This window comes from Chroicocephalus ridibundus, chromosome 3 (assembly GCF_963924245.1).
Source record: "Chroicocephalus ridibundus chromosome 3, bChrRid1.1, whole genome shotgun sequence".
NCBI lineage: Eukaryota > Metazoa > Chordata > Aves > Charadriiformes > Laridae > Chroicocephalus > Chroicocephalus ridibundus.
In genome coordinates this window covers 37,397,427-37,419,731 of record NC_086286.1, presented here as the reverse complement: position 1 = coordinate 37,419,731, position 22,305 = coordinate 37,397,427, and the positions used below count along the sequence as shown (strand labels likewise).

General features: G+C 37.0%; 1 protein-coding gene across 13 annotated transcripts in view; it reads left to right on the top strand.

Annotated features, from left to right (window-relative positions):
- LTBP1 (latent transforming growth factor beta binding protein 1) overlaps positions 1-22,305 on the top strand; it is a 203,657-nt gene that overhangs the window by 65,911 nt on the left and 115,441 nt on the right. For 8 of the 13 annotated variants that reach the window (XM_063328796.1, XM_063328794.1, XM_063328799.1 and 5 more), the window contains exon 5: positions 2,184-2,351. In XM_063328796.1, the coding sequence (XP_063184866.1) occupies positions 2,184-2,351 (168 nt within the window). Of the gene's footprint in view, positions 1-1,828; positions 2,352-22,305 lie in introns of those variants that run through there. The other 5 variants (XM_063328803.1, XM_063328801.1, XM_063328802.1 and 2 more) reach the window with 2 other exon arrangements.

The following is a 22,305-nucleotide window of genomic DNA, read 5'->3' as shown; positions in this document are numbered from 1 at the left end:
TCTGTTGCTACTCCCATACTTACATGCTGACATTTTCTCACCCAAAAGGGGTGAGAGGCAAAATTACAATTTCCATTCAGTCTCATACTAAGGTCTCTCTGGTACCAAAAAAAATATGCTACAGAATTTTTCTGATAAAATCTGAAGTATGTGATAAAAAATATTTTTAAAATAAGATTGTTGTTAGTAACATTGTGCCCAAATTCTGATACAGCTCAGGACTCAACAACATAGTGCAGAATCCTATGAAGGAGAATGAAATGATGGTTCAGTTCCATCTATACTCGCAAAGCCAATTTTTTTTATTTTTTATTTTTTTTTTTTTAGCTAAGCTGGAAAACTTGTGTGGGTCCCCCAATACTAGTTTTTACAGTGTAGGCAGGACTGACTTTTGTGACTCAACTAACCATGTTTTTTTAATTAGATCACATCCTAAAGGAAAAATGTTACTAAAACATCTGAAAATATAAAATATAAAATGAATTGGGCTTTTCTAGGAAAAGATATATATAAAAAACTATGCAAATAAAATACAAAGATGTCTGTATTGCTTGTGAAGCTCTGTTTAACAAAAGGAAAGCTTAGAAGTTCTAGCCTTGGCAATTCACAAGCCACTTATGTCTGTTCATTGGGAAAAGTGTATTAAAAATTATCATAAGAAATGCTTGGCATCCAAGAATCCAGGGTGTCTTCTAAATTGGCAGTCTAATCCTAAATCTCCTAAAATCCCAATATTAACCTTTAATTGAAGTCTTTTATTTCTGTTTCCGTCTGGCCTGTACTTTTTCTAGCTAATGTTTAGGGAGAATAAGGTAAGAGCATCTGTACTACAGCTGCTGTTCAAATAGAGCAATGCCTTTACTGTAGACAAAACAGTTGGCACAATTGTTTTAATTTATTTGTTTATGAGGAGCCAGAAATAGGAAGGCCTTATATTCTTTTGAAGTGGGAAGATTTTCTTCATTTTCTTGAGATTTTCAAAAAAATGTTTGTCCAGAGGGTATTTCATAAACTAGGTTAGACAACTATCCAGCAGCCTTTTTATTTCTATGACATGAGGAAGAAGGAGATTCTTCTCTTTCTGTGTGTCATTTCTTGGGCTTGTTAGGTTTGATATGAAAGTATTTATTAATAGTTTCCACAAAGATGCTGTGATATATTTACAAGAACTTGCTGAATTTATTAGTAAGTGTGCAGAGGGCAAACTGTGTTTTCTTTTTAAATAATTGCAAGTGGAATCTGTTCTTTTTCCCTAATTTTCCTAATGAGTAGTTTTAACCTCTTTTTTGTCTTCAGCTGTTACACTTGGAATCAAATACATCTGTTTTTAAATCAAATTCTGTAACAAGAAGCTCTTCTAATGGGCTTAATTTAAAATTAGTGTTTGCTCAGTCTTCATTACGCTCAAGTTTTTAAAATGATTGTAAGGAAGTATATAAGAAAAGAGAATCTAGCCATTTTAATCTTTTGAGCTCAGAACCAGTATTTTCAAGTATTGACACTTCCTCACCCTTTTCTCTGACCGAGCTATTTATTACTTAAACAAAGGCTGACAGCAAAGCTTAGTCTATAATATGTAAATCCTTGTGGAAAAATGGTGCCAAAAAACTGTGAAAAAATGGGTCCAGGCAGCTGCGTCACAAGGTTTGACCACTTCGGGCTGGGGTGCCAGGAGATTTGAGACAGATGTTTTCAGACATGCCGCATGCCTAAAACATTTCCAGGGGTCGAGCTACAAATAGTGACTTAATAAGTGCAGAAACAGGAAAAGTATGCAGGAGGACACAAGAGTTTATTCACCCCTAGGTGCACAGCCAGCCTCTTTACATTACATCTGCCTGTCAGGGTTGGCTATTTAAGCTGTCATGCCCTTGGTATTGCTCTTTGTCTGCCTGTGAATAAAGTGCAGCATTGTGATTACTAATCCCACTCCAGTGACTTGACTTTAAATGTGGTTTTGGAGCGGATCCCGGAGTTCTGTTTGCTAAGCTTCCTACTCCTGTTTCAGAGACACCACTGGAGATCTATGAGAGAGAGCACTGCAGACTGCCCTCCTCCTGTAGACCTGTCGCCTTTTTCTCCCCCCCGCCTTTTTTTTTTTTTTTCCAAAAATTTTTGAAGGAAATCAATGGATACCAAAGTCATCTGTTTGTTTTTCTTTTTTTCTTTGCCTCCGCTGACAGTGGGAAATCACACTGGTCGCATCAAGGTGGTCTTTACACCCAGCATCTGTAAAGTGACTTGTACCAAAGGCAACTGTCAGAACAACTGTGAGAAGGGAAATACCACCACCCTCATTAGTGAAAACGGCCATGCTGCTGACACTCTGACAGCCACTAACTTCCGAGTAGGTAAGTACCCTGAAACTGTATTTGTCCTTAGCTGTCCTCTCAACTAACAGAGGGAGGAGATGTTTTGTTATTAATACCAGTTGTGCATCTGTTACTCTTTGTTTGGAGGGCTGTGCTGAGTAGGAGCCATTGTATGTTAGACGAGCTTTCTGGTATCCTTCGGAAATGTTCCCAAAAGTTCCTTCTGTGTCATATGAAAAGTATGGGAGTCTTTTTCTCTGAATTTTCAGCTGCAGGGCTGCAACATGCAAAGCTGAAGCTTTTGGTAAAATTCATCCCTCAGAGTATGTGTTGGTAAATAGAGAAAATGTCAGATTCTACAAAAAGTTCTATTCCTCTTTTTGCTTGTCGAATAGGTATCACTTGCATATGAAATCTAGCTAAAATAGTGAATTTGTCTCCAAACAATTGTGCAGGAATTCCTTAAAACTACAATCCTTTTTAAAAATACATCAGCTTTAAAGTTTTTCTTACTGCTGAGAGTAAGTCAGATTTCATATTTGTCATTTTTAGAGACTGAAATAATGTTAAGTCCAACTGAAGTTATTGAAGCCATTCATTTCCCTGTTAATGTTTATTCTTTCTGCTTGCTCAATAAGAGTATCAGCAGTATGCCTGTCTAAACCCTGCAACTGCTTGACTGTGTTGAAACAAATCCTGAAAGCTATCTAGGATAATGGTTAGCGTGTTTTAACTGTAGACTATATGATATTGGTAGGAATTTGTGTGCAAGTATTAGTCTTGTAAGCTAAGAAAAATACAGATATATGGATACATACCTAAACACTTTGAAATTTGTTGTTTCGCTTTATGATATCCTTAACTGCTCTTGGAAAGTGTTTTATTGTTATCCTGAAAATATCATAGTACCATTTTCTAAAAAAACTTTTTAAATTAATTATCTTGCCAATTTGTACTCAAAGAATGCCAGATATGAACATTGTAATTTTAGTCTCTGTCTACTATAAACATAACGTCAGGCAGTGCTGAGACTGGCCAATACTGCCCTTTTTAAAGTGCACTGTATTTCAGGCTCTGAGGAGGGGAAAAAAGCTATTCCAAATTATTTTTCTTTTCTTCTGGACAGACAATACAAAGAGCAGTTCCCTCTCTTAACACTCCTACTAGACTATCAGACTGTGGGTGAAAGCTCTTGAAATTAACAACACATTTCTTGATAATATGCATGTTTGTAAAAATATATATGTTTTGGACGAATGATAATAACATCAGTGTTTTAAAAGAGCAATACAGCACATTCTGGGTTTCTTTATGGTTGTTCTGAGACATTTTAAAAAGAAAAGGATTTTTTAAAGGAATGGTTAATCAAATACTTAAAACTTGTGTTTGGTTTACCAATCTTTTGGCTAGAATCACAGCTAAATAAGTTTTTTGTTTAATTTTCTGACTACTGTGAAAGGATAGGGTTATTCTCCCCTCCTTTCATTTGACCTAATTTTTTATTGAAATTATGAAATGCTGAGAACGGGCAGTCATGTAATTTGTCTGCTATGTAAATCTGTGCTGTAACATGACCTTCTCTCAAATACTTGAAAACTTGGAGAGTGGAAATCGACCTGTGAAGACGTGTTCCACACCTTCCTTCCTGGCCTCAGGCCATGCAGCTCGTGATGCACTGTGTACAATAGGCTGCTAGAAATATTCAACAAAAGTGGCCTATAATTGTATTTGATGGAAAGATAAGGGAGTGTTATGTTTAAAAATGTATAAAAACAAGTTGCTACACATGTATAGGGATTTTTAACCTGCCTGTAGCTAGCTATCTTCCCTATTACCTTTGAAAGACCGAAAGCATTCACTGCAGCTCTAAGTATCGTCATTTTTACAGAAGAGGAATAAGAAAGTCTAAACTGTGACTTCAAGGCTCTCCAGTTAAAAATAAAAACACTGAGTGAACTTAACTTCTTAATAGCCAGAGGGGAGAGATCCTACACCTGTAGATTGAGTTCTACTGATTGCAGATTTTCAGGAGCTTTTGAGTCAGGGTTTAAAATATATGCTACTGAAATAACTTCTATATCTGTTCTCTAAGTAGCGCCTCTCATTAGCTTAGGCTTGTCCTGATAGAGATGTCTCCTGATACATAAAGCAGAAGTAATTTGGGTCTTCTGACATCATTTGTTTTTGTTATATTTTTAACATCTGTATTATGTTTTACTTGTGCTTTTTGCTTTCAAGTCCCTGTTCGAAACTTGTTTACTTACTGTTTATCCAAAATGCCTGGAAATTCTTATTCTGATCATTTGACATTTTAAACATGCAACTATGAAACAGAATGTCGTGTCAGAAAATACATACTTAAAGCAATGAACTGCACTTTTTCCATTATGGCATTTTTTAAATGGCATTTTAAAGTATTTGTTCTTCCTAAAACCAGAAAAGATAAATTCAGATGCCCTATTTGGAGAACTAACTCCTGTTACTAATAATAGATACCTACTATGAGTGGAGAAATTAGGAAACTGCTTTAGGTTGTTAGATCTAAGTGCATTTCTGTAGCAGGAGCAGCATTCTAGTATACGAGATTGAATTTAGATTCTCTGATGACAGATTGCAGTTAGCCATCACTTTGTTTTGTTCTTAATAATGAGCCAGAGTAAAGTTTTGTATTTATGTTCTACACTTTGTGCTGAACTTTGTGAACAGTTTTTATTTTCAGAATAAGTTGTAGTGCCTGTAACTAAAGCTACTCAAGTTTTTCCATGGGTAATTTCAGATTCTTGAAATTGCTCGGTTTGTCATTTCAGCTGAAACTTGGTAGCAGTGAGTCCAGGCAAGGAACAAATCCTGTTTCCTGAGAATTTTATAAGATATGGATAAGCCATTAAAAACAAAAACCCACAACAAGAAACAGATTGGGGGAAATGTAGCTGTTCAGGTAGCTGAGATTTTGGCTGTTCTCATGAAGAGCTCTAGCATTTCAGTTGAAGGTGATGAAAGCTTGGTATTTAAAAGGAGGGATCTCCTTGATTGCCAGTCTGCTCCAGTGAAACTTTGGAATTTTTTGCAGTTTCGTTTTGTGAATGGGATATATTGCACAGTTAAACTAACCAACCTTCAATATTTCATTGGCTTGGAGAATGAAAGCGTTTAATCTGAGCGGAAACTTCTGCTGAATAGATGATTCTCATTATTCTATTGGATTGATGCATGTGCAGTTTGTATGGTATTTCAGTCTTGATATATCTACAGAGACTTGTAAAACAGGGTCGATATATGTGCGTAGGAAAGGATGCATATAGAATAACATATGAGGTTTCTGTCTCATTTGCTGTTGACATTACTCAGTGATGTGTTCTGTTTCTCCTCAAAATTATTCCACGTTCCAAAATACCTATTTTTGAAATAAATTTTCTCTCTGTAAGGAGTAGGAGGACAATGACTAATTTGTAACTGTAAAATGAAGCAGAAAGGAATTAGGAAATGCCCAAAATAAAGTTCTTCATGCTCTTTAATTTTTTCCCCTATTCTGCATATGTATTTAATTGTAGATTTATATTCTATTTTTTTGCACAGGATCCCCACCGTGTTTGTTGCACAGGAATGACAGAACTTAGTAAAGGAAGCAGTCATTTAATACTTAAGTTTATATTCGCTGTTCATTTGCAGCCCTGCATCTCATTTAAAGCAGTTTCATTCAAACTGTTACAAATGAGAAGTTAGAGAGTTGCATGATGTTCAGTGAAAGTGCATATCTTTCTGTAGAAATTTTGTGTCTGAGCATTTGGCAGTATCTGTGTCAAACAGGGAAATAGCAGCGTTCTGCAGGTGCAGACCAGGGAGAGTTTAGGAATTTTTTCCCAAGACCATAGGAGACGATTGCGGCAGAGGTGGTGATAGAATTATTGCTCTGCTACTCCCCTTTATGTCACCCTTTTAAGCTCATCAGTACCTCTTCTTCTAACATTCCCTTCACCTTTTCTTCTGGTCCCTTTTCATACAGTCTGCACAGTTGTCCTTCCTCCTCCTGGCTTTACTGTGTACAACTATAGTTTACTTAGGCCTTTACTGGGCTGATGGAATATTTTGTTGTGTGCTTTCCCTTAGAAAAAGGGCGGATTTTTAGGCGCCCTATATGTCTTGTTTCATTGAATTTGAGTGCAAGTTAAAGTGTTTCTCCTACAGCTTCACTGCTCTTTGTAGGGAATTGTTGTGAGGTTGAGAATGATGTCAGATGTGTTTGTCATGGCCTGCAGCGCATGTGAGCCAATCTTCCTTGAGAGACTAGAAGAGAATGGGAAGATGTTTATCCATACTACTTTTTTCTCTTCTCATCTCTAAAAGGTCCATTTGTCTCTGGCCCCATGTTAACAGGGTAATAGGATCTGTCGGACATAACTTGGTGATGTGGTGTCATGGTGTTGATTAAAAATGGCAATGACCTGTAAGCAAGCCAGCCCATTTTTATCTGTGTTTTTTGTATGACAGGAAATCCAATAGCAGTGAATGGTGTTTTCTTGCTGCCATTTGCTATGTAATAAAGTTGTTGTTTCTTTGTTCGGTATGATACATGCTGCATATGTCCTACTACATTAAGAGGTACTGCAAGACTATGACATTTGAGGAAGACTTGTCAATACTGTTTGGTGTGAAAAGGCTTTTATTTTAAATAAGATTGGAGGGCAAGTTTGACATATAAAGGCTTGTGTGCCAGGGAAGACCAACAGCTTGTAGAAGTATTTGTGTATGTTTGTGAGAATTTACAGACTCTTCTGGCAACTTGTGAGGTGTACGCTGTTCAGTTTTCTACCCATTGTATTTTCTTCTTTGTTTTGTTGTACTGGGTTTAGTAAGAGCTGATAGAATGGCAACAGATCAGAAGAGGTGCTTTCTTCCCTATGATGAAGTGTTGTTTACTACTTGGTGAATGGTGTCAGCCTGGGTAGGTGACCCATGGTGGATCTATGTAACCTGTGCCCCAGCAGGACACTATTCCTGTGGCTTGAACTGAGACTTAGCAGATGTAGCTTCTCAAATTGGAGGATTTAAAATAATTGATAATTAATGTCATGCAGAGATTTTTGAATTCCTTTTGGTAGCATAACTGAGGAGAATTGATTGTTTTAAATGCTTTGGTTTTCAACTTGATTATGTTCCATCAGACAACCTAATTGATGAGAAGCTTATTTCTGGAATAACTGCTTAGCTCAAGAACAGCATACGATAATTCATGGTCTGGTTTTAGTAGTGTATTCTCTGTGGGTATGACTGAAGTGTTACTTTGAAATATCGTTGGGTTTTGTGCTTGAACTTGCCATAGTATCATCCTTTTCTGAAGTAGCTGCGATGTAAGAACCTTGCTATTCCCCCAATATTATCAGTTTAGTCCATTTACTCTCTCTATAGTGGCTACCTTGTAGCCTTATTTGGTAAAAGTTTTGTTTCTACTGTCCCTGCAGTAATTACCATTTCCGCTCTGTCAGGCTTTATTGTTTTATGCTCTTTTTGCTGCCAGATGAAATATTTTATTTTTTTTCTAACAGACACTGGCAGACACTTGAAAACTTCAGAATTCTCGGACAACTTGGTTAAAAGATCAACTTTTTGAACTTTCTGCAACAGTAATCAAGCAAGTTTGCCAATCTGTCAGTGTCTCGCTCTCTCTCAAAATAAAAAAAAAAAAAAAAAAAAAAGAAAAGGATCAGGACATTAGAGTTTATTCACTGTTTTAGCTGGTAAATTGAAATTTAATCTGTATGAATGATGACCATGCTCAAAATACTTATTCATGCAGCAGCACTGTAACAGCTGTAGCAAAATGAAGGCCAAGTATTTTTCCTCAAACGCTTGTCTGAGTGTCTAATATACAAAGGCAGACAACCAATGGTGGAACTATCTTGTGAATTGTTTACACCCTCTGCCTTATAGAAGCTATTAGGAAAAAGGTATTTCCCAGCCTGAAAAGCCAATGGAAAACAGTTTCGAAAGAACCACTTATCATGAGCATCAGTTTAATAGATATTCCTTTTTTCCAGCCTCCCTCTGTTCTGTAAAGTAAATTTGAGCAGACGGGATAATGAAATCATGTACTTGCCATCCAGGTAGTGCAGTGTAGGCTTTCCTAATCTGAACCACTAGTGGACTAAAATTCTACTCTGTAATGTAAACGTACCACTCTGTAGTCTGAGCAGCCCTCAGGTTTTTAATGCATTTTCATTTTTTGGCCACTATAGTCAAATTACAAAGAAAAATTATATCTTAAGGATTTTGTTGTTGTTGTTGATATCCACATCTGTTCAGAAGGAATGCTTTCTTTCTCCCATGTATTTATCAGTACTTGTCATCAACAAATAGTTCTGGTTTCTACCATACAGCTTGCAGCATCTGTGAGCTCTTTCTTCATAATCTTAAAATAATTATTCAAATTTGACATCTTTCCCTCTGATTCTAACGGAGGCCAGATGCTAATTTAAAGAAAATACATTGTTCAGCCAGATGATTTCAATGAAGTTGAATTTAGACAGGCCTATTAGCAACTCATTTCCACTCCCTTGCTCACCTTAAGGACTTCAGACCATCACTGCAAAGCAAAAGTCCATCTGCTCTCAAAGCACTCACCAAACTGTATATTATAGAGAACACAGTTTTTGTATGTGCAGTCATAGGAAAAACCACAAATGGAAATGGTACAAAATCCACACCTGCAGCCATTCAGAAACACATGGAGTATGTTTCCCTCAAAGTTAAAGCAAAACAGAACACAAAGCTAAAATGCATAATGCTTTATTTTACTGTATATGGTTTTAATATATAAGGATTAGTTTATGTACATCTGACTTAAAGTACTGTAAAAAGAGAACTAAGAGTGTATTTGCTTGAATGATTACATTGTTGCATATTCAAATAAACACACTACCTTGTACAGCTATAATTTTGTTATTGCTAAACCAAATGTCTTTGCACATACCTCACTGAAGATCAAGTATATGCCAACTTTGGCTTAAAAAAGAAGAAAATTGCCTTTGAATTATGCAAGCACAGAAGAGTCTGACAAATTTCTTTACTGGTTAAAATATAGCTTTTATCATGGATAGATTTCGTAGCAAATGGGTTTGTATTTAATATGTCCTTTTGGACGCAACACAATCAGAAGGAAGCAAGCAGCTCTCACTGCTCTACTGATGCAATCTTTCCCTGTTCAAGCCTCTCTCTGCCATCTATTCTTTTTTTTTGGTGTATTTTGCTCCAGATAATTCCCCTGCCTCTGCACAGTGTAGCCTGTATAACTTTAACCTATTCATTCCACCTATAATTAGTTCTCAGATTTGAGCATCACTGCAATCAAGAGGCCTGTTTTGTAATGTAGACGCACAGACTTCTGAATCTTTCCTTTGGAACACGAACTATATCTTCATTAGGCACATATTTCACATAATTCTTTAAAATTTTTATCTATCCATAAAAAATATAAACTGTTAAAAGGGAACTGTGAACTTTGAACCAGGGATTTACAAATGTGAATCAAATTGAAGTCCATGGGAATTTTAAACTTCTTTTTACAAACCTCTTACAAAGTCTAAGGGATGCCAGTCAACGAATAGAAGGAAAATTGGATGTTTGCTGCTTGCACAGTAAGAGGGTTGAGTTTTAAGAAACCCAGTCACAGAGAGTATTTTATCTCATCTTTGTTTTATTCAGCCAAATACTTTGTTAATTTGTCATGTTGGTTGTGTTTTCCATTTAGTTTAAAGATGTTAAGCTGAGCTAGGAAGTAAAATTTGTATATTTGACGATACTTGGATACCTCAAGTCTAGGGGAACTTTCAGCAACTTTTCATATCAAAATTTAGGAACACAAGTTCTCTGACTCTTCTTTGAGAAGGACTCCTTCTATCCATAGATTGTATAGGGCAGTGGTCTCCAAACTTTTTTTGATTGCACATCCCTGTCAGTAAAAAATTTTTGAGCATGCCCCCCCAGTATATGTTTGTTTATTTATAAAGTATATACCTGTACTACTGTATATATCATATATACATACATTATAAAGCATACACAAAATATAAATTAAAAATGCATGAGATAAAGATGGCTCTATTTTGAAAAATTGATGATTTTTATTTATTTTTTTATTAATTTAATTTATTTTATTTATTAACAGTACAAAACATATTTTTTTCCAGCATCCCAGTAGATTGTCTTGCTCACCCCCTGGGGTGAGCACACTATTCTTTGGAGACTGCTGATATAGAGAACCAAAGGAGATCAGATTTATAACATAAGCTGTAATGTTAGCTTCCTGAAGTTAGTATGTGTCGTTTCTCTTTTACTTACTGTTTGATTATATTAAGTTCAGCCTGTTATGTTAGATGCTATGTATGTAAGCGCTAGAATATCTTTTTCGTGTAATTGGAAGTTACGTAGGTGCAAGAATGCCTATTGGGACAATGGAGGTAAAGGGACTTTTTTTGTACTTGCACACACTTCAGCGCACAGGGTCAGGTACAACGCTGAGGTGTGAAGCTTGGTCAAGGGGGTTGTACACAGCTCAGGGCAGTTGGGTGCGCGGTTTAATTGCTTGGAACTGGACATGACCAGTCAGACTGCTGGCTGTATTTTAGGTTTACTCAGCTTGTGTGACAATTTATACAGCTATTTTGTGTTGTTAAAAGAACCACAATGAGAAGTGTAAGTTGTGTGTTTTTCAATGGATTTCCAAGTGTGCATTCTCTGCCGAGTAACCTTTATCCTTTCTGCTCATTAGCACTGCCTCTGCTCCTTTCCTTCTTCAGAACTCCAGAATTTTAGTCTCTTGCTTTTCACTGGTCTCCTATGACCTAATTTATTACTCAAACTCTGAATAATATCCTTCCCAATATTCTCATATTGTGTCACCTCCTTAAGGTCGACTCCCTAGAAAACTTTCCAATTTCTTGTGATGTAGCGAGTGCCAGAAAATCTTAGACAGTTTATGTTTTTAAACTAGTCCAGGAAGGTCTGGATTACGAGCTATTATTTGTATGTTAATGAGTATCCACTTGAAAGAGCCTACTCCTACTTTATTCTTCTTGTAAACTTTTTCACTCAAAAATGAGCACTGTGGTAATGTTACAGTAATCAGAGGGCATTCTCCTGATGCTTGGAAATGATGAACACTTTTGTAATGACTACAGTTTTTGTGGCTTTTCTTTTTCTATTCTAAACATAATTTTGTTATTGGAGGATATCTTGCGCTACGGGATGCAGTGGGTCAGTGCTTGTAGACCCGTTGGATCTAAGGTTGGGGATTCATCCCACTCACCAACTCTTACTGAGGTGCCCGAGTCAGGAGCCTGGTAGTCGGTGACGGAAGACACCTTTATGGCAGGTTGGCCTACAGATGGTCTGAATGGCCTGATGGGTGAGCCTCTCTTCACTGACAGAGTGGGAAACCTCAGGTAACAATGCTCCTAACTTAGATGGCTCAAGAGGCATAAAAGGTTAAATGGGATGAATCTCAGCTTAAATATTTATTATTCAGTTGTCAGAAATGGTAAAGATGCTGATGGTCCCTTGCCAGCGTCAGCTTTGCTACTTCTGTGGTCTTCAGAGCCTTTGCATAACAGAGGCGTGACCACATCACTTAAATGTTTCTCAGGACATTTTGCCATTTTGTCTGATGGTAACCAAGTAGTTTGATATCTAAGCGCAGCTCTTTTTTCTGCCTTACACTACTAGGTGTTACTACTTTTTTACTCCATGCAAGAGTCTAGTATGTTATTTTGGAAATAGCTGAATTGGAGAATGGTGTTAGAGCAGAGATCAGTTCAGTGACTACATGCATGAACAGTGCATGAGCAATAACAGCTTAGTGTCATTATGGTCGAGTTACTCATTAATCCTGTAATTCTTAAAGGTGGGTAAGGCTGCTCAGCTGACACCAGAAGGGAAGAGTACAGCCTGGAAAGATCCTGTAGCAGTAAAGATGCTTGTTGTTCATTGTCGTCTGTCCTTCTGTTGAATTGTTGCTCTGTCTGTTTGCAAACAGATACGTTACAACATTAACTAATGCATGTTAGTATTGTACCTGCTCAGGCACATGTATGCTGTTCAGAGGAGTAAGAGCCTTAAAAGCAGTGGGAACATAGGAGGGCTTTGTTTTCATCATACACTGGGCATCTTGATCTCAATGTTCCCACTTCAGCAGTGACAGTTATTTATTCAGGGCTGCTTAAAATGATACCTATAAAGTTGTTATACTGCAACATACTATTTTGCAACCTTTTATGTGTTGTATTCTGCAGGAAATTGTTTTAAGAATGATGGTTTTAAAAAAAGTGTTGCTAACTTGCTACACTTTCAAACCCAGCCTTCCCTCGAGATTTTATTTCAGTTTCCTGTGTCTTGCACAAAAAGGAAAATTAATATCAACACACTGTAGAAATCTGAAGAAATACCTGAAATAGCTTTTCTGTTTGTGTTAGCATCATTATTGAAGGTCTGACACTGGCCACTTGTAATGCATTGATTCTATAAACAGCAAACAGGTTTATTTTCCTTAGTATACCTATTTTAGGCTTAACTCTTGTTATACTCAGTATATCAGGCTCAGCTCTAATAAAATCAATGGATTCACCAAATATGATCAGGGTAGGAGTGAGTCATCCCTTAACACTTCGTCTGTCCCTTTGCCTCTAAAAATAGTGTCTGAATCATCACAGATATTGAGAATATTAGAAACAGATTTAGCACAGAGTGATTGTGAGTATCATGCCTGCTAGTGAGCCAGAATCCTCCTGTCGATCATTTCTCAACTACGGTAATTTTTGCTATACCCTTTTTATATTGAGTAACCACAGCTTTAGGCCATTTTCCATGACAGAGCATGCCTTTTATTTTTCTGATAGCATGTGAATATTCTAATACTGTTCTTCAGCCCTCCTATTCATTCCACACTGTAACAATTTAACGTTGGTTTTTTTGGCAGCTGTTGCTTATTTCAGTCCCCTACACATAGGTCTGCAGTTGCATTTGATGTGTCTCAAGATAGCTGGCTTATCATGTGAGCTTGGAAGGATGTGATACAGGTCCTGTGAGACTCCCATGCCCTTTGGACCCACACTGAGGGATGGGTGAAATACCTGGGGACATATTTGATGTCTCTTGGTTGACTTTGTGTACAAATCTTCAAGTTGCCAACATTTAACTTTTCTTCCTGAGATGTTTTAAAGTACTGAGTTTAAAACCGAGGAAAGCATATGAGTGGTACAGTGAAATTATCTTGCGCATGTTAATTCCGGATTTCTTGCTGATCATGATGCTCACTCAACAAATGTATATTTCTGTAAAATGTATTGCAGCCTTGTTCTTCATGATCGGAACCTGCTCCCCAGTTTTCGGTCTGAGGATCTCCCATAGTTGACAATGTAGCCTCCGTTAAAGAATGACTGATACCCTACCGTTGGTGTGCTTTTATAATGAAAAACTGAGACATAGTGGGACAAACATGTAGAATGAGGCAGCTTAAATATCAGCATCTACATATGAGATGCATGTTGAAACTTACATTACAGGCATTGGAGACTTAGAAATTTGTTCAACTCGCTCTAATACAGACATGGAGAACTAAGGCAATACCTAATTGACCCTGTTTTTCCTTGGATGGGATCTCACAGCTTTCCATCCCCAGTGAAGACAGCATCCCTCCCCTTTCTTCATAAGTAGACAGTTCTTTTCTAGTGTTACACTTTGTTACACTTACTGCACCTTATGTACAGTGAGTTGACAGTAGCATTAAGTGATGCTAATCACCGGACAGCCTTTCAGCAGCTCACATAAAGCTCACTTGCTTGTGGAGATAATGATCATCCCAGAACCTGAGCCTGTACTTAACAGCTAAATTAAAGAATGAATTTTAACTTGAAAGTTTGCCATTGGGAAATATGAAAATGTAAAACACCTGAAGATGTAGGTGATCTGATTTTGTGATGCTTTCTTCTATTTGCCTTCCTTGGTAACTGCCATGTACCACTGCATTAAGTAGACATTCCTCCAGTTAGGCTTTAAGGTATTACATGATTTGTTAAAGCTTCATGCTGCTAGTGGTACCTGGAGGAGTTTGAGAAGAACCAGTGAAGTACAATTTCATTTAAAGCGATAGATCTCCCAAAATTTGTGAGAACAACAGTGAAAACGTGAAGAGAATAGCTAGACTGCATTCTAACAGTGGGCTTTTCCTTTTTGTGTTTTTCCTTTCTGTTTATTTTAAATGTATTATTCTAGATCTGTAATAGAATTTAAAAAAAAAAAAACCAAACCAAACTGCTGTAGTTTCTGGTTCGGGAACTATGTTGTCAATGTCTGTACTGTAAAGAAAATGCATGTTTGTCTATGAAAAAGTGTTGAAAACTTATTTTATAAAATGGTATGACTGCAGCCTGAAAACAGTTATGGCTACAACAGGCACATAGTATGTCTGTAAGGTTTTTCTTCACAAATATAAGCATGCAGCAACTTTAAAATAACGAATTGATGAATCATCAAATAGCCGTAGGTATGAGGACAGCTATTAAGCTTCCTTAGTGCAATGTCTTTTTTGCTTTTTTCTTTTTTTCTTTTTTTTTTTTTTTAATTTTTAATATGTGCATTGTGGCATTTCATGGAGTAGAGAGAATGACAGAAAGAAAAGGCTGTTTGGGAATTTATTCATTTATTTTTCTGTTGAGAGGAAGAATTCTTCTAGAGCAAGAGCAATTCCCCAGGGTTCTTGGCAGCATATTTTAAAGTGTAAAATCATGCCTGTCCAGATGGCTTTAGTGACTACTACTTGCTCTTCTACTCAGTGATTCTCAACTCCACTGAGTTCAGTTGTGAGACTAGATTCAAGCTGTAAGCACTGCTTTGAATCCAACCCACAAAGCTACCTGCATTTTTCTTTAAGTCTTCGTATATGATTTTTCTTCAGTAAGGATTCTTTGACAAGCAAAAATTAAAAGTAGAATTGATTAGGAGAAAAAAAAAATGGAAAAGTGTGAAAAGATTGGAATTACTTTTGGAAGTGTTCAGCTATGATTTAGCAAGGAAGAAGGAAGACACCAACCTGAGTTTGTAACGATGAGTGGGACACGGAAGGATCACTGATGACAAATGGAAGGGAAGAAAGTAGTGATAAGTATAAATTTAAAGTTATTAAATATAGAAGGTTGGTAAGGATAGCCAAAGAATTCACAGAAAAATATTCCAGGGTAGGCATTAAATATCATATTAGAAGAAGCCCAGTAGTGGTGTAGGAGATAACATATGACAGATACATTTATAAAATCATTACTGTTGATAGAATAAAAGCAGAAGGATTCAATAACTATTTGCTTTTTTGTGTGGAAACAATCTGTGCAACACACGCATCATACAAAAATGCCTGACAACTTTCTGGAATGTTAGTAACTAGAACTACTCGTTCGAGATTGTTTCAAACTAGATGTAGGTACAAAGTAGATCTAGGACAAAGTAGATCTAGTACAAAAGAGCTGTTAAATTCAAGATAGCGATCTTAAATAAAGGAGCCAAAAAGCCAAAAAGGAGCCAAAATCTCATGCTTTGAGAAGGATACAATGTTCTTTCCTCTTCTTTAAAAATTTAGGTCCATGTTGGGTCAACAAAAACTAGATTTCAAAAATATTTATCAATTTCAGTCTAAGAGATATCTCTAAATAGCCTTCTGGTTACATTAATGAGCCTTTAAAGTAGACGAAATGAGAATTTCATCCTCAACAAAATTTAGTCTATCTCAGAAAGGGCCCAGGCATATCATTTTTACAGCATGTCCTTGGAAACTGGCAAACAAATGCTGTGTTACACCATCGGCAGGAGGTGGAGGCTAAAACTCTTTTCCTTAATTGCTCTGGCTGGATTCCTCACGCTAAAATATGGGTATGTCATCTGTTCTGTCATAATATAATACAATGAGGGATGCATTTCTAGGAGAGTTTATCTTCTCCGTAAAACGCCCGTATTCTCATAATGTTTAGAAGTTTAGGGTGCACTTTGCAGCAAAAAGATCATTCAAAGACTCATGTATCCTTCTTGATAGTTTCTGGATAAAGAAGAACCTTTATATAAAAGGAAGATGCATACGTTTTTATGTGGTGTGTACACAGATCTCCTTACTCTGGGATTTTTAGAGGCAACCTGCTGCTGCTGTGGTCGTCTTGACAGTGTTGAATGTGGTTGCAGTTGGGTTAGTGGGGAGTAAAGGCAGTTGTTGCTTGAATGTGATTCATTCTCTTCTAGAATTCCTTATGACTTGAATTCACCCTTGGCCTCTGATGTTTGCTTACATCTTAAATGTTAACAGTCTTGAAATGTCATGTGCACTCAACTGCAAACCAACAAAATGACCCCTGCAATGCAGTTTAGCATTAATATTGTTTTGTGGGAGGGGGAGATGTTAATAATAAGTGATTATATATAATTCCTGAGAGATATCATCATTCTGCATTTATCCCTAGTGTTGTGGTTTTGTGGGTTTTTTGGGGTTTTTTTTGTTGTTTGGTTTTGGTTTTTTTTGTTTTTTTTTTTTTTTTTTTTTTAATGTGCACAATCCAGACAGACACCACAAAGCTTGTTTATTTTAGCAATAATTTGGTTTTCTTGTCTGGATAAACAGCAGTACTTATGATCCCATTCCCAAGTGGGGCTGCGTTACTGTGTTAAAGTTCCCTTGGTAATAATAGTTTAAATATAGAGGACAAATTCTAATGAAGTCAATGATGATGTTAATACACAATATCTGAGAACCCAGTTTAGTAGCTTCATATTTTTCTTATCGTACCATTAGATTTGAGGTAGGTTCTTAATTGAAATTTTTCCCTGCAGTGTTGCAGACTGTATTACTTTCCAGAGGAAACAACTGAAGTGCCCTCAGTATCCTGTTCAGCCTTTTAGGATGATTTCTGTTAATGTAGCACAGCATTCGGAATAGAACTTTGCTTGATAAGATCCTCGTTACAATATTTACATGTCTACCGATAAGCAGCGCGAAGGCAACAGTATAAGAGGACCACATTCAATACAGTTCTATCACTTTCTGGTCAGAGGTCTGGCATACTGGAACATACCACCTTGAATGGCATAAAGTAGGTTTTTTCTACTTGTGAACATTTTTAGTTGTTTTGTTTCTTTCCCACTGAACAAATGTGAATGTTAATGCATCCATCGAAGTTACTGCGTTTTTTCACAAGATTAAGACTTGGGAGTTCATATGCAAAGGAACATGCATAACAGCTTTGAATATATTATGTTCGTGATAGTTATGACTACAGAAGCACAGAATAAGGAGAACCAAAATCCTGGGAGTATATAAACAAACTAGATTTTTGTGTTCATGTTGACAAATGGTATTCATCAAATCTGATAAAAATAGCCTCCAGTAATAAAGGAATGTACTATGAAGTAAAGATGTTCTTCAAAGTATGTCCCTTACTTATACTGTTCTATTGTCTGTCATTCCTAATAATTTACAATTATTCCTTAAAACATTACATATTTAAATTGTTGCCATTTTGGGGCAATCTATATTTGTGTAAGCTAATCTAAAATTACTTAAACTAGTAATCAACCAAATGAAGCTATTTATGAGAGAGATTCCTATATGACAACTCTTTCATTGTATTTTTTGTTTGTATCTTTTTGGTGTACCCAACTGAGAAAGTGTGCACTGTTTTTCCACCCACCTTTCTAGCAACACTCTTACTTTTATAAGCATCTTTCAAAATATAATTTCATGTTGTTAAGCATATTACAGGGTATTAATCTACCTGAGTTCATGCCTTATACTTAAGCCATTGCTTATGCGCAATATTGCATTCAACAAAGTAAACCAGAGGAGACCCTCAAAACATTTTTTCCCTTCTTTCTGAGTACTATAGATTTCATTAAAAAGTGCTGTGACAGGCAGGCTCATCCCCCATGCAGTACTGCCATTTGTCACATACCCTGGCTGTTCTCTCAGCAGTAGCAGAGAGTAGCCATTTCTACTGGATTATTTATGTCTGAAACCAAATCTGTGCCATCCTCACTGTTTGGATCAGCGATTAGCGGTGGTACGTAACGAGGGATTTGTGGATGGTAACCAGGCTCTTCACATGAGCAGGGCATCACTTTCCTATTTTCAGTGGTGAGTAGAAAAGTGTTTTTCATCTACTGCTGGAGCTCTCACCATCAGATTTACTTTTAAAAATTGTGTTTAGTTGTTGCAATAGAATGTTTCTCCTAAAAGTTGTCAAAGTACAAACATTAGGATAAATTCAGAAGTGAATGTAGAGCTGTTGTACTATTAAATCAAGGCCACTTAAAGCTGCTTTTCTTTTCTCCCTCTGCTTTCCTAAGTACAAGTTTGTAATATCAAGATTATCTTAATCTTACTTGAAAAAAAAAATAAGAAATTGATCATTTGGTTACTTAACTTGCAACTTTTTTACATAACACCTCTGAATTACAATCAGGAATCTGAAGAAAAAACTGTTTAGGATGAAGTAGTTAGAAAATCGAGGGGACAACAAGAAAGACGTGGCAAAAAAAAGTATCAGGGGAGTAGAGAAGAGTCTAAACTGGAAGATTAGACTCTTTACTGTAGCTCATGCCTCTATGCCTTTTGTGAGTTAGAGTTTCTGCAATTAGAACACAGAAAATTTGGAGTGATTGTGTAGATCTATATATAGCACCTCTGGTTTTCAACTTTTACCTAAAATGTATGGTGTTTAGAGGCACTACATTACAAGAACGTTGCATATGGCAGTTCTTCCCCTCAGTGAATGCCATCTCTTCTTTCCTGTGAAAAATTGTGTTTGGTAGAACTGCGTGCTAGTCCCTGTACTTTCTGTGTGCTTAGTAACAGCATGGATGAAAGATGCCGAAACAGCTGTGGGGCATGTAGTAATGCTGGATAACTGCGTAGTACTCAGAGACAAAATTAATCTGCTGATTCGTGATGCATCCAGTGGAAATACTGTAACGTAGTGAACAGTTTAAGGTTTTCCTTGGAGAGCCTGTTGATGTAATTGAATAGTGCTTGCACTTGAATAGTTGATAGTGTGTAAGTAGAAAAGGCAGAGTGGTGAGGGAAAGTGAGACAGAAACTCGCCTGTTCCCTGAGGTGTAAAAGAAAAGGAATTTGGAGCGTCAGATGAGGAACATTTCATAACCCATCTTCATTTTTTTTCAACACTGGTTACAGAAAGGGAGTTTCCATCCATCCTAAGGGCTTGTTTGGGTAAGCGTGGGCTATTTTTTAAGGATTAGGAGGATTTAGGTGCTTGGAATTTGTTTTGTTACACATTATTTTGATTAAATTAAAACATTCGGATTTGATTAAATTAGTTTATCTGGAACTGCTCAAGGTTGGTTGAGTATCTTGAAAATAAATTAGATGATGTAATTACATGGACAAACTGTACATGAGTGGTTTCCTAGGTTTTTTGTTGATGATTTCATGCCCTATTCTTGTGTTTCCAACCCATAGCCATGGCAGCTTTATTGGGATTTGTGTTGCAAATGCTTGCCTCTTTCTGTGCGTTCAGCCTGTCAGATACTCCCTATGGGGGCATCTCGATGCACCTTCTCTGCTTGGCTCATTTTGAACAGTGATACCCACCAAGCTGTGCCAGGCTGGGGGGAACTAAGGCCTCTGGATGCCAGAGAAATCAAAGCTTTTTATTACCAATTAATTGTCCAAGGATGAGAAGAATTCTTAAAATGTTTGTAATTCCTTAAACCTGTCTCTACATTTCTAAAGGATGGCTGTTCATTTATATTAAGAAATTGTTAAATTTGCTCAAGCAGATGTTGGTTGATCTTTAAGAGACATTTGAGAGACTTGGATTACAGCAGATCTGAGTGAAGAATTTGTTGCCTTTCTTAGGTCCATTAATACTTTCTTTGTTCTGTTTGTAAGATAGCCACGTGTGAACTTAATTTTTTGTTGTCTTGTGCAGACCTATCTCCACATTTTTATCAGGCTTAAAGCAGCTAGAGGATTTCACACCATAATGGATATTTTTATTTTCAAATTTTTTTTAACTTTTCAGAGGAAGTGGCAAAAGCCCAGTGAGAATCAGACTCCAGTGTGCCCTTTGTCTAAATGTCAATCGTGAACATATGTGCAAACCCAGCATCTTCTAATGGTCTCCCCGAGCATAGGGGTCTGGGTTTTGTCAGGAGTGTCCCCTATGCTTCTGGCAGCGTTCAGCCATTCTGCTTGTTTAAGTTCTTTAAGCTCAATGACAAAACAAAACAAAGCAAAAAAAGTTTCATCAGAAGTTGAGCTGTTCAAACATACCCTGGCTTTATATCCTGTTGCTATCTTAAGTGCTCTTTTCCCCAGGGCTCTTTGGTCTTTGTTAACCTGAGATTCCCAGAACCTTGTCAAGGAAAAGTACCATTTCCTTCCTCTGCCTTTTCGGAGGCTTCCACCCCTTCAGCTCACTTTTCTCAAATGGTCTGTGTATAATTCCAGCTCTGGTGAAGTTGCGTGCCTGTGATTTCCAGCACCTGTGTCATAATCAAATGTAGCCCTTTCTCCTGGCCATAAACTACCTGAGGAAACATCACAATTACTGCACATGTGTGTGCTTATTATGCCTTTTTAAAATAATTAGATATTTTATTTCGACTTGTTTCATTCTTCATTTTTTGGTTTGTGGTTTGTTTTTTTGTCTTTTTTTTAAAGTTTTTATAATTTTTGTCATTTGAGATCATCAAGTTTTCAGTTTAGCCTGGCAATCACATCCTATTTGTTTTTACATGTCTGAGTATGACTTATAGTTGTATGTTTCAGAATTTTAAATTTTTTTATTAGAGAATTTTATATTCTCGGAATAGATTTAATGTATTCTCAGTTAAAGTTCATTTCTCATACACTAGGCCAGACCTTCAAGACCTATAAATCAATATATCTGTACATAAATCAGTTGACCGAGTGATTTGCACCATGTGATAATATGGGTGGATTGGAATTTTTATTTTCTGTTACATGTAGTTACTGAGAAATTAAACATTCTTCATTATTTACCTCACATTAGACCTTTCAGTGGCATTTGTTTGCACTTACTTGCACAAGTTATTTGTGTGAATACCCACAGCAAACAGTTAGGAAAAGGCACATGAATGAACTCTTTTCTATTGGTGTCTTCCTTCCCAGTATTTTTAGCACAAATGTTGGTTTGCTTGAAAGCAAAGCTCTTTATGTGCCCATTTGTTACTTGGTGGGCTCCTGCAGGAGGGGGAAGCCTGAAGAGTGCCCTGTAATGTAGAGACACCCGTGCGACATGGCCTTCCAGATGCTGACTGCTTTATAGGAATGGGAGGTTGGAACACATTAATTTCTTTTGGTGGAAGTATGGGGTATATTTATATTGTTTAAAAGCTGTCTTTTGCATGTTACCTTGTTACCTCCAGCTCAGAGAGGGTGGAAAGCAAATCTATGGGATAGGCTTCTTGCACTCCAGGGATCCCTCAGTGGGGTAATTTCTGTTTGCCTTTGTTCCGCTATTCTTTCAAACACCGAATTGCTGTCCCCTTAATGCTGCTCTACATTGTTTCATTGTGTGATGCTACTTTTGCAGAAAAAACACCTTAGCTGACAGCCTTGCTCTGGCAGATCTTTACAAGTACCTAAAATTCTTTGTATGCTGTTCCCATTGCATTAAACTTGCTTGTTTGTGGCTGCTCAGGCAGCAATGGTACCAGAGAGAGGGGTAGCTTCCATGCTTTAATTACTGCTGGGGTCAGAAATCCTTCATTTGGCCCAGAAGTAGCAGCTATTCTTTAAGGATGTCTTTTGTACGCTCGGATAAAGTCCCAGCAGCATTGGGACCCAAGAAAGTGAGGCCTGTGCTGGCTTGGCCAGTCTTCCAAAGTCAAGTAGGCCTTTTAGCGCAGTGCCACAGCTTGAAGTACTTTCAGTCAGTTTATACGAAATGAAAATATGAGATTAGGTAAAACAGAACAGAGTGGAAAG